The 16,072-nt window shown below is 34.2% G+C and overlaps 1 protein-coding gene across 9 annotated transcripts in view; it reads right to left on the reverse strand.

Moving 5' to 3' along the window:
* The window catches only part of DMD (dystrophin), a 978,823-nt gene that overhangs the window by 615,678 nt on the left and 347,073 nt on the right, over window positions 1–16,072 (reverse strand). For all 9 annotated transcript variants that reach the window (XM_066314017.1, XM_066314023.1, XM_066314021.1 and 6 more), the window contains 4 exons: window positions 10,483–10,593; window positions 6,105–6,278; window positions 4,348–4,503; window positions 589–759 (listed from right to left, as the gene is read on the reverse strand). In XM_066314017.1, coding sequence (XP_066170114.1) covers window positions 589–759; window positions 4,348–4,503; window positions 6,105–6,278; window positions 10,483–10,593 — 612 coding nt within the window. The remainder of the gene's footprint in view (window positions 1–588; window positions 760–4,347; window positions 4,504–6,104; window positions 6,279–10,482; window positions 10,594–16,072) is intronic.

Here is a 16,072-nt window from a genome sequence, read left to right on the forward strand (position 1 = left end):
TTAACATCACATTAACAGAAATACTCCGTTTTATACAGACCTCTTGTATTCCTCAGTTTCTATAAGATGTTTATCTAAGCTATGATTTTGAGCAAAGTTTTGATTTAGACTTTGAGTTTTTAACCTGAAACATCAGTTCAAGGTGAAGTCTCATGGAAGTAGGAAGCCCCCAGAATGTTTCAAAGGAATGAGCTACAAATCTAAGAGTAAGAAAACAAATATCCTGGCTGCTATTTGAACACATGGAATATGCCAGTGTTCTGGCGTCTTTAACCTTTCATCTACTATTTAATACTATTCTAACCATGAGTAGAATGGTGTAAGAGATTTCCATTTACATGGATACCGGGAGGTTGATTTATAGTAATTTCAGTGAAAATTATTGCAGTGTGAAGGTGATTTGTGCTATTGATTGATCTCTGCAGAGACAAGACCATTTAAACTTTTCTGAGCGTTCATGCTAAGGTGAGATAATGCCAAAACATTCACTAAATTCCACCAGCTAAACCACCAGGTTTTTAAATTCTTTTTTATCAGGAAAGGAATCTATCTCTCTGCAATATCCACATGTATGTGTTATATTGTTACCTTGCCCCAGGCAATTTCAGCCTCCAAGTTGCTGGGCATCCCCTGCGCAGCGGATCTCTTTGTCAGCTCCGCGTCTGTCGCTGCCAGCCACTCCGTCAGAGCATTGATCTCCTTGCGTAGTTTCCGGGACAATTTCAAGCATTTCTCCAACTCTTGCTTTTTTTCTGTCACCTGCAGAAAGAAAACTTGTGGTTATTAACCCTTCAGTGAAACGGGTTTTTATACAATATTTTCTGTAGGCTGCTTTTCAATAAAAACTAGACTTGGGATTCCACAGGTGAAGTTACACTTTTAGTATAGGTATGTCTTGGATGGTTCTCTCAGGATCAGTAATTTTGCTGCTAGAATGCAAACATCTACAAGAAAAAATGTGCATAAAGATGCATTGAGTTTGAACTAGTAATAGAGCTCCAAAAACCTCCTCTGCTTTGAAGTTGTGCACAGCAAATTTGGAACAACTGAACTAGCAAGCTTTCCTTGAGACACAAAACAGATGTCAAAATCCTTCATAGGGCATATTTTAATATAGGTGGCCATATAGAAACTAGGATTCCTTGAGGTTTGTTTTTTTTTTTTCCTGTGTGGTTAAGCTATGTGAAAGAAAAGAAATCCCAGTCAAAGAAAGCCTCAAATCTTGATACACAAATATCACTCAATAATGTCACATTTAACTTTAAGGTTTTAATTTTCTGAATGTTTTGTATGTGAAGTACTAGGCATGACCTCTGCTTTAGCTGTAAAGTTCCTTTAAGCTTGGTACATGGCACCTGGAAGGAAGGCTGAGTATTTATGTTGCCTTGACTGTCTCACACTGCATTTTGAAAAAACAGGGTAAAATCAACCTTTCCTTCAAGCCTCTGAGACTTTCAGGAAAAGGTTTGACACAATTAGTAGAGAAAGCAGAAGAATAAATTAAGAGATCTTAGATGGGAAATTACACTACAATAGACATTAGGCAACTAGTAGCAGAAAATACACATTAATAAATTATGCTGTGATGTAGTTTAAAAAATCCCAATCAGAAAAGGAGGATTAAAAGTGTCCCATAGATCACCAGTATTTAGAGGAAATTGCTAATTAGCTTGAATGTCAAATAGTAATCAAGTTAAGAGTAGCCTCTGATTTGTATTTAAGTATTTTTAAATAGAAAATCTTTCTACAGTGGTTAAAACCAGTATCAGCATCTACTAAAACTATTTTGTACTTTCTACTAAGAACAAGTAACGGCACAATGATCAAATTGATTCGTAGATCGACTGCCAAGAAGAATTTGAGGTTTTAAAATGTAATAGGATGTTACAAGGTTAGGTACATGGCTTCTGCTAACCCTGAGTAAGGAGATGAGATTTGCCTAAGGAAAAAGCTATAAAGTGTTCCTGATAATTTATTATCACTCTGTAGAGGCTTACTACTGGAATCTCATAACATTTTTCACTGAATATGCTTTATGTGCTTTCTTGCATGCCAAATTTATTAAATGAGACCACAAAACTTACAGTCAGGCCAAGAGGTAAATCCCTGGGAAGGACCATAAAACTCAGCTTTTTAGAGCTCCATTCACACATGGAGCCAGGTTTTCCACCTCTTCTTCTGAAGAGTGTAATAGCAATTGTAAATAACATTACTTAGCAGCAACACAATGCAAAGTGCACTACCCTGAGCTTGATTGCCTTTTTAAGAATTTTAAACACCTGGTATATTGTAAAAGGAAGTTACTGATACTTGTCAAAACAGAGAGAGAATATTTGTGCTCCTATATACATCTCTAACATGTGTTTATTTCATAAATAACACAACAGTATCTCCATATACATTGCATATATCCAGAGGTTACTGATTAATCAGTCTGTTAGTGCTTCAAATATCAAGATGTATTTTCTACAGAAGAATAGGAAACAGTGCCCTCTAAAGGCCTTCTGAGTCAGAAAATGTGATTGTGAGTTTCTTTATATATGAGGGGGTCTCTTGAAGCAGTGCCTACAAAATCACACAAGTGAAGCTATGCTGGAAGATGTGTTTTTCCCTCAGACTGTACATTTCAGTCCTGAGACTTACTATTAGTTATAACTATTGTTGGTTTTATCTTAAAATGTCTTTTTCTTAATGTAATCCATTAGTGCTGATAGTGGCTATTCAATTCTTTTATTTCTATATATATGGGCTTCTGTGACTCTCTCTTAAACTGTTAATTACCATACTATGTAAAGTAATTGTGAGAAAATTCCATCTAGGGCAGCAGAGGTAAGCCCAGCACTGCAAATTTTTGAGACACATCAGTTTGCAATATGGCTCACTTCAAGCCACTAATGGCTCCCTGATGGCACATTTTTACCCCTTCATTAGATGAGAGAGGTTTCTTACAATAATGGCACCTGTTTGCTGTTAAGTTAAACGTAATGCAGGAATGAATGCCACAGTTCTTTCTAAAATAATGGAGAGCTCAAACATATTATCCAATCCCAAATGACATCCACACCTACTGAGGCAAATTCCAGGTTTCCTGACATTCAAAAGATTGATGTCTCTTAACACCTTCACTTTCTAGCAAGAGGGAACTGTTTTAATTCAGATTCCCTAATGAGTATTATCTCTGCCAAAAGTAACATAACTCTTACTGTTGTATCATACTGTAGTCACCAGGGCTTGATTCTCATTATCTGCTTAAACTACATACTGGCCTTCAGTATTACCATGGGCTCATTTTCCTAGCTATTAATAATTTATGATTTGAATAATTTATAATCTAAAATTTTCTTCCTGTCCCGTTTTGTGTTTTTCAAGTGTATACATTTTAGAAATAAACAGGCAGGCATTATCTGTCTTTCACACTTTTCAGTCACCTAAGTCACAGCACCAAATTCAGTCTAATCCTACAGTTTTCAGAAGCTCTTTGAATGGTTCTAATGAAGGCAAGAGAAAAAAACAAAAACAAAAACAACAGAGAAATGAAGGATATGCATTAACTGCATGTTCATTTATTCATTTATTTAAATAAAGTCTTCTTTAGGACAATGCCACAATACCTCTTCTGAGTCCTGTTAATATTGGTTAGGAGCCTGTTCATCCTACTCTGTTTAGTTGAGTTTCAGGGAAAACTGAGTAAAAAAAAAAACCCAAACCACAGTTTCTCATTGGGAAGGGGCTTACATATTAAGATACAGTGAAAAAGTCAGGGGCTTTGACATTTATACCAGAGAATGGTTAGGACAAAAACTGACCATATGCAAGTGCAGGAGCCACAAAGCAGTATACAAGCGCTAGTATACAAGCGCTTCTCAAGGAAACCTTCAGTGGCAAGAGCTTTTGGTTCAACAAGTTTTTGAACAGCAAGAAATGGAAATTATATAGTTTAGGATGTGTACAGTCAGAAGCAGACTTTCCTCTTTTATGAAGCAGCCCTATAAGTGAAACTTGATCTAAGTAATTTCCTAATCTGAAGTGACTCTTTGAGGCATCAGAATGAAATAACATCCTCCATCTGAACTCTAAAAAACAATGAACTAGCAGAAAAAAAAAAAATACAATATTAAAAAAGTAAAATTTTGAATTGCAGCAAAGGAATTTTTTATTTTCCTAGGTGGTTTTTATTTTCTTCAGAGCAGCTGAATAGCAATGCTGGAGATTGCCTTTGCCTCCATTCCTTGCGTCCCTCTGGAAGAACATTGAAAGGAACCAGCAAAAAAACCCATTTACTTACCACACTGAGGTTACTTTCCACTTTGCTAGTACATGGTTTTATATTAAAACCACAGAACTTACCTTTGCACCCAATTCATTATATTGCAGCTTCAAAGCTGTAAGCCTTTCATCCAGTTCCTTTGGGTTCTCTGTCTGCTGCTTCTGAACAATCTGCCTCCCAGTTTTTATCACTGTTTCCACTTCAGACTTCACCTCACTCAGGTTTTTATATAATTTCTAATCAAATAGAAATATAAAAGTGAAACACCACCATTAAAACAAGAAAACCAGAAAAGACCATTGGAAGTATTCAGAATCCAAATGAACAAATTCAGAACAGCCCATCTTTACTAATAGTGACCTCAAAGATAGTGTTAGAAATTCTGTACATGAGAAAGAACACACCATTATTGTTTCAGGCTGTGACAGAAGTTATTTGCAAACTTAGATAATTCAGTATTTAAAACAACAACAGATTTCTTCTGTCAACTCATACAGAATGTTGGATATTTAAACTACAGAGAGCCACTAGTTTTTAAAATCAGTCATTTTTTCATACTGCTAAATCTAGAGACTGGAGGGACAGAGGATTAACCTCACATTTAGTAAGTATCATACTCTAAAAAATTTAGTTAATTAAAAAACCTATATAAAAAGTAACAAAATGAGGTGGACCAATAATTACTACTTTAATTAAAGTAGTACAGATATAGTCCAACTACTTTCCACGTGCTTAATACGATAGCAAAATTCTTCATTCCTGAAAACCTGTCAACAAATTAGGAAGCTGTTGTATGATGCACATTGTATAAATTCTGATGATATACTACAACTAGATTTTGAAAAACAGGAACATTTTGAGAATCCTTGTAGTTAAAGGTGCTCTAAAATCACTATAAGCCTTCTACAAAATACATCAGGGCTGCAAAAGCCAGCTGCTGAGTGAAGACACTTTAATTCAGTAGAGAGCTTCTAACTACCACATCATTCTAATAAGAGTGTCATGCTCACAAGAATATGAACTTAAGAGCAATTTCATTTAAGAAAAATGAAAGATGTAAAGCAATAACATTGATTTGTCCCATGCTTATTTTTTAAATTTAAATTCTTTCTACATTTACACCTGAAAGAGGTTGGGAGGGGGAAATCTTCAGGCATGCCATTGCCCCAGGGAAAAAACAAACAAACAAACAAAAAACCCCCACAAACAAACAAACAAAAAACCCACAACAAAAACCCCAACAAACAGACAAAATAAAGCTGAAAAAAAAAATCAGCTACTTTTGCCGTTACAATCTTCTTTTTATGATCATAAAAAACATAGTGTTTAGCTTTATTTCCTTTCAAGTGTAAAGGGGGTCAGGATTATAGTGATATTAAAGAGATATATACATATTTTCCTCATATTCTCTAGGACATAGGTCATCTTTTGTTCTTGAGCTGAAAGCAAGCCATAGCATGCTACCTCATAGAAGTTTCAATCTATGGTTTTCCATTATGCTTTGTTTTTCCTGGCTAGAATAAGCTTGTGCTCAAACACCTCTTTGGTTACGTCACAGAGTTCCATGACTGTAGAATAGAGCAGAAAATAAAGTCAATTTGGGGAGATAAATTCAACTGCAGGACAAGGACTTGGAATTATAAAGGGATCCTAACTGGTATTCTCACACAGTGGAAGTGCATGTCTAGTGCATTTCTGAGGTTTTTGTTTGTTTGGGTTTTGGATTTTTTTGTGTAACTGATTCTTTGTTTCTCATCTGAATTAAGGACAATAATCTCTAATTTTTAGCTTTCTCTGCATAAAGCCAGTGCAGAAAGACAGCATCTTGAATATTCACCATGCAATGATCCAGCTGTGATTGTACTACTTCCTGCTCAACACTCTTCATCTCCAGCTTGGGCACCTGCAGTTTCACTTCATCTAGAATTCTTTTACATTCCTGGAGGCGCTGTTCAAAGTTGGCTGGCTTCTGGAACAGGCGAAACTTCACGGACACATCCTGCAGCTTTTTCTGGAAAGTAAAAATGGGTGAGCAGGAAGTGTGAAATCAAATCAATGCTGAAGACGAGTCTTAGGCTTGTTGCAGAATACTTAGAATACATTTTCAACCAGCAATTTCTTATTAAAAAAATATAAAACTTTTGGGGGAAATGCCAGTGGCAGAGAATCTTTGGTCTGCAATGGAGGATAAAAATTCTTCCATCATCCAGGGCACTGGATGAAGCAAAGCCTGTGGCCAAAGAGCCCATATACACACATAAAGAAAGGGAGAAGTTTTGTATTTTTCCATATGTAAAATGTTCAGGGGAATGGGGAGAAGACAGATTTAATGGCTTGAGGATAAGCCATCCCCATTGCAGAGTGAATTCTCTTCAACTCTATCAGTTGCTGCCTCTTGGTGTGAGGAATGAATCTTTTAGTCCTTCAAAGAAATCTAAATAAAGTGGCTTGGCAGTAAGTAGGTCTAGCACAAACCCCAAGATTTAGAGTATAAAATTGATTTATATTTCAATTTTAAAAAAGCCTAACCTAGACCAAAAAGAAAGCAATTTGAAAGGAGAAAAAAATCTGTGACAAGCTTCGCTTCTAATTTCACCATTTTCTATCTTTGTGCTTGCTCACATGATCCCTAGCTCAGGGGGAGGGGAAATAATTAAAAATAAAGAAAAGCAATTCTAATTATCTACTTAAAAAAGAACTAATTTCTCTACAGAAGTACAGAGCAAAGTATTATTGAATAATTTTTTTAACTGTCTGGAAACAAAAAATAGACTAAATGTCACTAAGGAATAACTAAGTAATTAAATAGGAACTCAGCATCTGCAAACACGCTTGATTTTTTTTTTTTTCTTCAAATTCTGGACATTTTATTCCACAACAGTGTGGTCTGTGCCATATAGATTCGAGGAAAAACTGTAACAAGGCATAGAATTGGTCTATACATAGGCATTGGTAAAATACCTTCCCACATCTATCAGAAATCTATCGGAAATCTATCAGATTTCTGAAAAGGAGGCAGGAATCATGAGCAGCAGACAACCTGGGGTACCACACGAAAGGGTGTAAATATCCAGTAGCTCCTTCCAACAACTTTCCTCATTAAACATTTTTTATTAAATTGACTTCAAATGAGGTAAGAAAGGAAGTCTTTCTGTCAGTAAATAAGTGGATAATTAAATAAAAGTAGGAAACAAGGGTAGGAATAAGAGGTCTTATTTTTCTTCAGTGTGTTTGCATGCACTAAATTTGTATGGAATTAGTTTTTCATTCTCCTGTGACACTTCAATTTGATAAAGATCAAATCCTGTGGGAATCTTGCATTGCCACATCTGTATCAGCTACCATTTGTGTTTGGCAGTACATTAAAAGTTATTTAGAAAAAGAAAATGGCGGTATTAATAGCAGAGAAAATTAAAGCCATCTGTGAAGAGATACTGAAGGATTGAAAAGCACTGAGGATCTGTAGGAGAAAAAAAAGTCAAATTATTTTTAATTGACCCCCCAAAAATAAACAAAGCAGAAAACTACTAACCTTGACATACAAATGGTATCTAAATTATATTTTAGCATTCTCACTAAAGTTCTCCCAGATAAAAATAACAGCTATATTTTATAGTTATATTTATCTCCAACAGTTTTAAAATATCATCTCAATGCTAAAAATCAGAAAAATTATAAAAGTGGGTATTTGGAACAATTTAGAACATAAAGAAAACAATAAAGAGATACCCGTCACAGTACAAAAGCAATTGTACAAATCCATTTTGCACCTGAATGTGTTCATTTTTTTTTTCCCCAGAAAGTAATTTTTAAAATAGAAAATTCATAAAGAAAAATGACAGGAAACTGAAAACTGTTTATCTAAAAGTCTCATTATGCTTTACATATTTGTCAGTCTAGAAAAGAGACAACTGAGAATGTATTCAAAAAGTTGACCAGAAAAGTATTTAGTACTGAATTTCAAAAATCAGCTATTCATTAGAAAAGATTTTACATTCATGTAACAATTCTCAGTCTGTTAGGACTAACTAGGTACTATATCACCATGGCAGAAATATTTTTTATTTTACTAATCATATTTTTTCCCTTACATTTAAAAATCAGAACTTAACTCTCAGCCGACAATAATCCAAAAAGCCAGGATAAATTTGGCCACAGTTAACAGTTGCTTCGAAATCTCATTTATTTATTTTCATAGTTTTTTTTTACTTTCTGTTCAGGTAATTGAATTAATAATAGAATAAATATGTCAAATTGGAAGTATTCTTTATTAAAAAAATAGAAGAGAAAATAATTAATTTATAAGTGAGAATGCTCTTCAGAAAATAGTAAGCAAAAACTGATCTCATGAAATGTGTTTTTCCACTAAAGGTAGCATAATGATGGAGGGGAATTCAAGAGAGTTCAGTGGCCTAAAATCAAATACAGTCATAAATATGTGTAACAAAGGGCTCACCTTCTACCTGCTTTGGTAGTTGATATTAACATTATGCATGTAAATTACTATTTTCTTTGTTTATATTTTATCTAATGTTAGCAAAGCAATGTCTCAAGATGAACTCTACCAATTTTTCAAAACTCAAACTGGAACACATCATCAACTAGAGAGACCTTACAAAGGAAAAAAAAAAAAGTCTGCACAGAGGTGGATTAATAAAAAAAGGCACCCAAGAAGGGCTGTTGAATTCACAAACATTTATTTACGCAGTCGTCTGGTGCCTGCATTTCACTGATGAAATATGGCCAACTTCTCAGCTGCCATGGAGACCATCAGAAGGTGAGTTAGTATGAAGAAAGGGAGAAAAATGAGGAAAAAATAAATATTCTCAACAAAGAAATCTAGTCCTGTATACAAGATGAAACATTAAAAAAAGTCAAATTGTTAATTTCAAATGAACTGCTGAAAATAAATTAAGGATACCCATAATAAAAATTAAAATCCAAACTGAGGTGCCTAGAAATACTTGACAAGGATGAATCAAAAAATGACAATAATTAAATCATTTGTCTTTCTAATGAATTATGAAAATTTGTTTTCTCACTTAAAAAAAACAAAACAAAACAAACAAACAAAACCACACAAAACCCCCCCCCCACAAAAAAAAAAAAACCCAAACAAACCAAAAACCAAAAAAACCCCCACAAAAAACAAACCAGCAAAATATTCAAGAACCTATCATTAATGGGTCAAAAATGTGTATTTTTCTCTGTTGTTTATTCAGTCTTCTTCATTTTCAAGAAGGTGTCTGTGTCTATTAAGGTCGATGAAATAATGAAATGAAATCTAACATTCTAAACTGATGTCTGAATTGCACAGCTCAGCATAATTTGTATTTCAAATGAAATTCTACTAAAGATTTCCAAATCTTTTAACGTATTTTGAACAGCAGATATTTTCCAGTATCTAAAAACTTACATCGAAAAAGCCCCACTGTAGTTTTATCTCTTGAAGCTTCAGCACATCCAAAGCACCTCTTTTTTACGGTGTCCCTACCAGTTGGTTACATCAGTCCTGCACCTCAGAACTGCCAGTGACACTGTCCTGGGTTGTAGTTTAGGATGTATTCTATCACCATCTTCAGTTAATGGCCCATCAATGCCTTTTGCATGACTCAGAGATAACTCCCTCTGGGAGTTATCTCTCTCTTTAATGGGCCATTAAGGCTCTCTTCCATGACTCATCATCCCATTGTGAGATGCTCCGCCCATGGGGAAGAGCCAAGCATTCTCACCTGGATATAAGCTGGGATTTGGGACAGTAGAAGCAGCCCTCACCCACTGGATTCCCAGAGGACTGGAGCTACCAGACCTTTCTACAAGATTTCTGTTTCAGGAAGACCACCTCGTCTGGACTGTTTCCATCACCCTGATCAGGTTGTATTCTGACTCTGTCAGTGGTTTTTCTTTTTGTATTTATTTTATTTTATTTTATTCTATTTTATTTTCCTTTTCTTCTCATTAAATTTTATTTCTGACTTAGAGCCTCTCACTTGGTTTGTTTTCAAAACCACAACAGACACAGAAAAGGCTGGAGTAAAAAAATGAGCAGGAAGAGCTATGGATGGTATGCTTAATCCACCATGATTTTCTGGCTAGAAAGGAACAGCTAAAGCAGAAGAGATACCTTAGGAACACTTCATGGTCGAGTCACAGTACCACCCACACGACTCATTTGAATGAGGGAAGGAAAAATGGTGGAAACAAAATTGGCCTACCTGTGCCACATCAATTTGGGAGAGCACTCTTTTGGCAGCATCTTTTCCCCTGTTTCGTTTCTTCATTTCTTCCAAACTAATCTCGTGGCTTGTTAATTCAGATTGTATTTTCTGTTGGAAAACAAAGATAGCAGTCAGTAAGGTTTGAGGGAAAATTGTGTGCTGTTTTCAATTATTTGGACCAGCTGATTTTGAAGCACATTGACCAGCAGTCAGGGAGGTGACCCTGCCCCTCTGCTCAGCCCTGAATCCGGGGTGCTGAGCGCAGCTTCTCAGTGCAAGAGAAACTTGGAGCTCCTGGAGCAGCCCCAGCAGAGGGTGGCAAAGATGATGAAGGGACTGAACGTGGATTAAATTTTTTTTTCTGAAGGAAAACAACATTTTTCAATGGTAAGAACAATTAAAAATTAATCACAAAAAAAAAAAAAAAAAAAAAAAAAAAAAAGAAAAGAAAAGTTATTTGCTTCACTATTCTTAATTCTTCACATTTTCACAGTATCACCAGACAAGCTGAGAGAAAACTGATCAGTGTCCTGCAAGTACAACATCATCTTCCCCTTAGAGAGCTGTGCTATATCTAAACCAGTACACAGTCTGTGGCATACTACTGACCAGAAACGATGTTTAGTATCAATTTTCTGTAGCAAATGCACAGTGACACACAGTTCACTATTATAATAAATATATTTTCTAATACGTATTGCTTGTTGTGTCTGTCAGCAAAATCAAAGTGTGATCCAAAGAAAAACATCAGCTTTTTTTGGTTCACCATTAATCAACCTTACAAGACAAAATTAACTTAAGCAGTGTTGGCTAGTGCAATGTAATGGAAAAGAATTCCCAGAAAATATATAGATATAATATACTTCAGAAATATTTGCATATTATTATGTTTAAATTGTTAGAAAATAAGAAATTCTTATTAGCAGTATTGCTAGACAGCACTACTGAAAAAAAAGTTATCCTATGAAATAAAGACACAAAGTTATGTTCCCATCATGAGAAGCATTTGAGGCCATTAGTCCTGCATTAAAAACTGACTTTCTATTTAATCTGGGTTTTTTTAATGGCATATAGCATTTTACAGATGCCCTGAAGACCAGCTATAATTTGAAATATAAGTACATAAATTTATCTTACACTACAGTAACTTTAATAGTAAAAAATTAATATACATGTATTTTTAATCACATTTTCATAGGTTATTAAGTACAAAGCTATGTACACCATATGCTGCCTATTTTATACTTCTATTACATGGTTTTAATGACTTGTATACCATTATAATGTCTTATATATTTCAACATTTCACTGAAAGCAGGTTTTCAGAAGTTATATTGAATATGTATTAAAGTAAATTTTAAGAGAAAAAGAAAAATTCATGAAACCATTAAATCTTTACTAAGTTTAATTGCAAGAATATATATTACTATAAATTATTCAGTACTATTTAGAGAATTAAAGTATTTTTCTAAAGCAAAGTATTTGTAAAAGCAAAATTACTAGCAGAAGTCTCCAAATTTAGATTAATTTTTCTTCTAAAATTATCAAAATTGTATTTTTTTATTTTTCATATTTTGAGTTCTCCTTGACAAGGCTATTAAATGAATGGCCAGAAACATCTGGAGCAAATAATATAATTTTTATAAATAAGATAGATAATTTTTGAGAAAACAAAAATGGTCAATTAAAATAATGAATCCAGGAAGAAGAGAAGGTTTATTTACTTGTTGAGCACTTATTTTGTCTTTTGTCCTTGTCTTAGTTTAAAGTTTCCATTTGAAATCTATTTGAGTTGTAACAGGATTATCTTCCATTTTTTTGCTCCACACAAACAAAACACGTGGTGATTTAGTACCTGTAGCCAAATAATTTTTTCATGTCTTGAATGTTAGAACTGCATATGAAAAGAAGAAGTGAGTATGAACATTAAAATATATACTACATAACACCCAGTATCTCAACAGCATGCTTCCCCAGCTCATCTACAAACTGGTTTTCGGTTGCATTTTCCAATTTGCTTTGTTCAACCCCAGAGTCCCTCTGGAAAGCACATAATTGAACAGCTCTTATCTGAATAGGTCAGAGCACAGGCCAGATTAAGAGTAGTGTTTAAGCAATTAGGTATTATGGGACACTGCATAGAGATTGTTCTATCTTACTGTTTTAAATTGCTCTGCAGGAAAGAGATGAAGCATCATCTTCTCTGGCATCAAAATGTGGAATTGGAGAGAGCAAACACATTAGAGGAAAGATTAAAAGAAAAGTTTGTATGGAAAGCCTTTTTTCCTTTTTTTTTTTTTTAAATTTGTACTGCTGCCCACAGGCAAAAAGATTAAGTCAATGACAAACAGATATAAAAGAATTTATAACACCTGACTGTGATGTCCATTATAATTAAATTTTCAAATGACCACTTTGACTTTTGTGTCTCTTCTGATTCACAAATTTGTTGCATGAACTTCTTAACATCCATAATAAACCATCATTTATTCTTGTATTATCCCCATCTCTTCTTCTCTCAGTGGTTCCTGTCTATTCCTTTTCTCTTTTTTTTTTAATAAAGAGCAAAACTTGCCTTCATTTAATTTCTAAAATGTCTAATATAATATAATGTACTATATATACTGTATATATAATATAATGTACTTTATGTGCATCAATTATTGTGTCCTACAGGTTAAGGATTCTCATTTGCCATCACTGGCAATTCTTCAGGAAATTTGCAAAACTTTTATTCATATATATCTAAAAGTATATAACACACATAGAAGATGATGATACAGCACAAATGATATACAGGTATTTCTTAACTCAAACTACATGCTTTGTTATGGACACTAACTTTCAGGAAATACAAACAGTAGAGTCCAAATGAGAAAAGGAAGGTAGAATAAGGCAGAACCATGACTGACAAGGCAATACTGAGCAAGCTGGACATGATAAATGCAGTTAAAACACAGTGCTCAGATGTTATGGAGATGTGGGAAGGGTGAAAATCTAAATAATACAGAAACCTGAATAGATATTCCAACTTAATAACAAAATGTAAGCTTATGCTTCTGAATAACACTTATCAGCTCTTCCCTCTGACCACTGATCCACACATGGCTGAACAAAACAATCCTCACAATTTCAGCAGAGGAAAGGTAAGTGTAGATAACTTTAACATTTTCCTAAGTAGACACCTGTGAGTTCTTTGTCCCAAAATATTAGTCTGAAGGCAATGAAGCACAGCATCATCTTGTCAAGTAACAGCTTGAACAACTGAACCATTCTGCCATTCTATCATCACATTAACTTTGGTTTTGAACAAGGCACAAAGATATTATAAAAACAGTATAATAGGCACCTTCACTTAGAAAACAGCCAGGCATGAAGTGCTTATCAAAACAGAACTGAAATTATCCAAAGATTTTATTGAAAAGTAGATTATTTTTGTACTTTTCGAAAACACAGTATTAAGTTATTCTCTACACCACGATTTATATAGTTTGACTGGGGAGAACAAGAGATAAGTGAGTTGTCATTTGCAGGTGAGGAATTAAATAAGCTAATTTTCTTTCCCATAATGTAAAATTATTCATATAATCACTCAGACTAAGCAGAAATACAAAGTAGAAATGCTTTCTTCCATCAAAAGTCATTGAATAACAAAGTTACAAATAATTATTTAAAATATATTTTGTCATATAAATGTAATATTTTTGGTACAGATTTGTTTATATCCTCTCAAATAACAAATATTTTTAAAAGTCAATGACTGCAAATTCTTGTGATGACTTCATATTTTTTGGTAAGTTTAGAAATAAGAAAAATTCTTCCACTGGGATCATGAGATCAAGCATACAAACAAATAATCTTTCCTTTTGGAATATTGCTCTAGAATTTGCCTCGCTCAATGTTTTATCATAATTGGGCCTTGAGGAATCTGAACTCATTTATCTACGTGGTCACTGTTAGGTTTTTTTCTTTGTCTGAATACATCATCTTTAGTTGTACTCCAAATAATTCGGGTAACTTTGGTTCTCGAGCATTAAAGTCTCAGCGCCACATGGTGGAGTAAGAAGCACACAAAATTTACACTCAAAAAGTGATCCTAAGAAGTTGAACAGCACACATTTGAATCCCTTTTCTTTCTGCCAGGCTTCTGAATAAACTAAACTGATCATTTCAGTTAAAAAGAGGAGCTAAATAATTTTTTTTTCCCTCAGGTTAATTTCTGATCAGCTGAAACAAAGATTATTCCTCCTATCAATGCTCTAAATGGGTTTGAATTTTTTGAAGCAAACACACAGAGCTCCCAAGCTCAGCAGCTTTCTGATTATAAATTCCCCCATATGTTCTTTTAGAAATGTAACACATATTGCTGAATGGGATGCTAAATCCCTCAGCATGGATAAACAGATCCCTGGCCAGACAGCAACATCGCTGACTGAAAGACTCCCATTCCAGCTGTGCAGACACTATTGTAGGTGTCTTATATGAATGAACTGTTTTCAGCTCTACAAAAGAAGGATGCCAGCAGAAGCTCCACAGGAGACGAGGCCATTCAGGATGTGCCTGTTCTGCCACTGGATCTTTGCTGGAGGAATGACTCGGTTTACCTACCCACATAAAAATGATTGCTTATTCCCTTTCTCCCTAAGGATTTTAAAGAGATTCACAAATGAACTTCAGAGAACTTCAATATTTATATTAGACCTGTTCAGTTGTTAATTAAGTTTTTTTTTCAATAGGTCTCACTGGCATCATAAAATAAAATCATGAAAGGGAAAAACTCAGCAGCTTCTGTGCTGGTTTTCCCACTGGATATGAAACAATCAGGTGAACTCGACATTAAACAATAAAATCTCCAGGAAAAAAAAAAAAAAAACAAGTTCTGCAAAGGTGCTGAGCTGAAATTTTCTTATAAAAGTGTGCTAATTAAGGTTGATTTGGTTTTGCGCTGCTTTGGTTTTTGAAGTTCTGAATTATTTCCTTTTACACAGCCTGTAGTAATTCCCAGTATGGTACCTGATGATGCACATTAATCAAATGCATCCATGGGACATGAGAAACATGTAAGGGTACAAACACACTAGAAAAAAACCTACATTTTTATATTATCTTTTCTTATGCAGTCACTTCATATCATTACAAGATGAGAAATTAAACTTAGGAATCTTTTTAAAAAAATGCTATTTTTTATCTGATTAAATAATTGCTTACATCATGCATATTTCTATGAAGAAGAAAAATAATTCAGGAGAGTCAACAGATAGATAACATTGTTTAGGATTCAATCGGAAACAATTTTTCTAAATCTGATCTTATACTGATATACACTAGAAGAAAATAAAGCAGGATAAAAATTATTTTCACAATGAGATTGAATCCAGATGTGATCCTGTTTTCCAGATACAGCATTTATTGACCCAACACATACATAAAAATAGATGCATGCACCTACAAGCGCACACACAAAAAAGTAACTGAAAGATACCTTCATCTACATGTTAATTCAAAAGACACAGTAATGTTTATTTCTTAAAGGAGAGAAAAAATTATTTTCAGCGCTGCATATATTCAGCTCTGAATATATTTAAGA

The sequence above is a fragment of the Sylvia atricapilla genome, chromosome 2 (assembly GCF_009819655.1).
Source record: "Sylvia atricapilla isolate bSylAtr1 chromosome 2, bSylAtr1.pri, whole genome shotgun sequence".
Lineage (NCBI taxonomy): Eukaryota > Metazoa > Chordata > Aves > Passeriformes > Sylviidae > Sylvia > Sylvia atricapilla.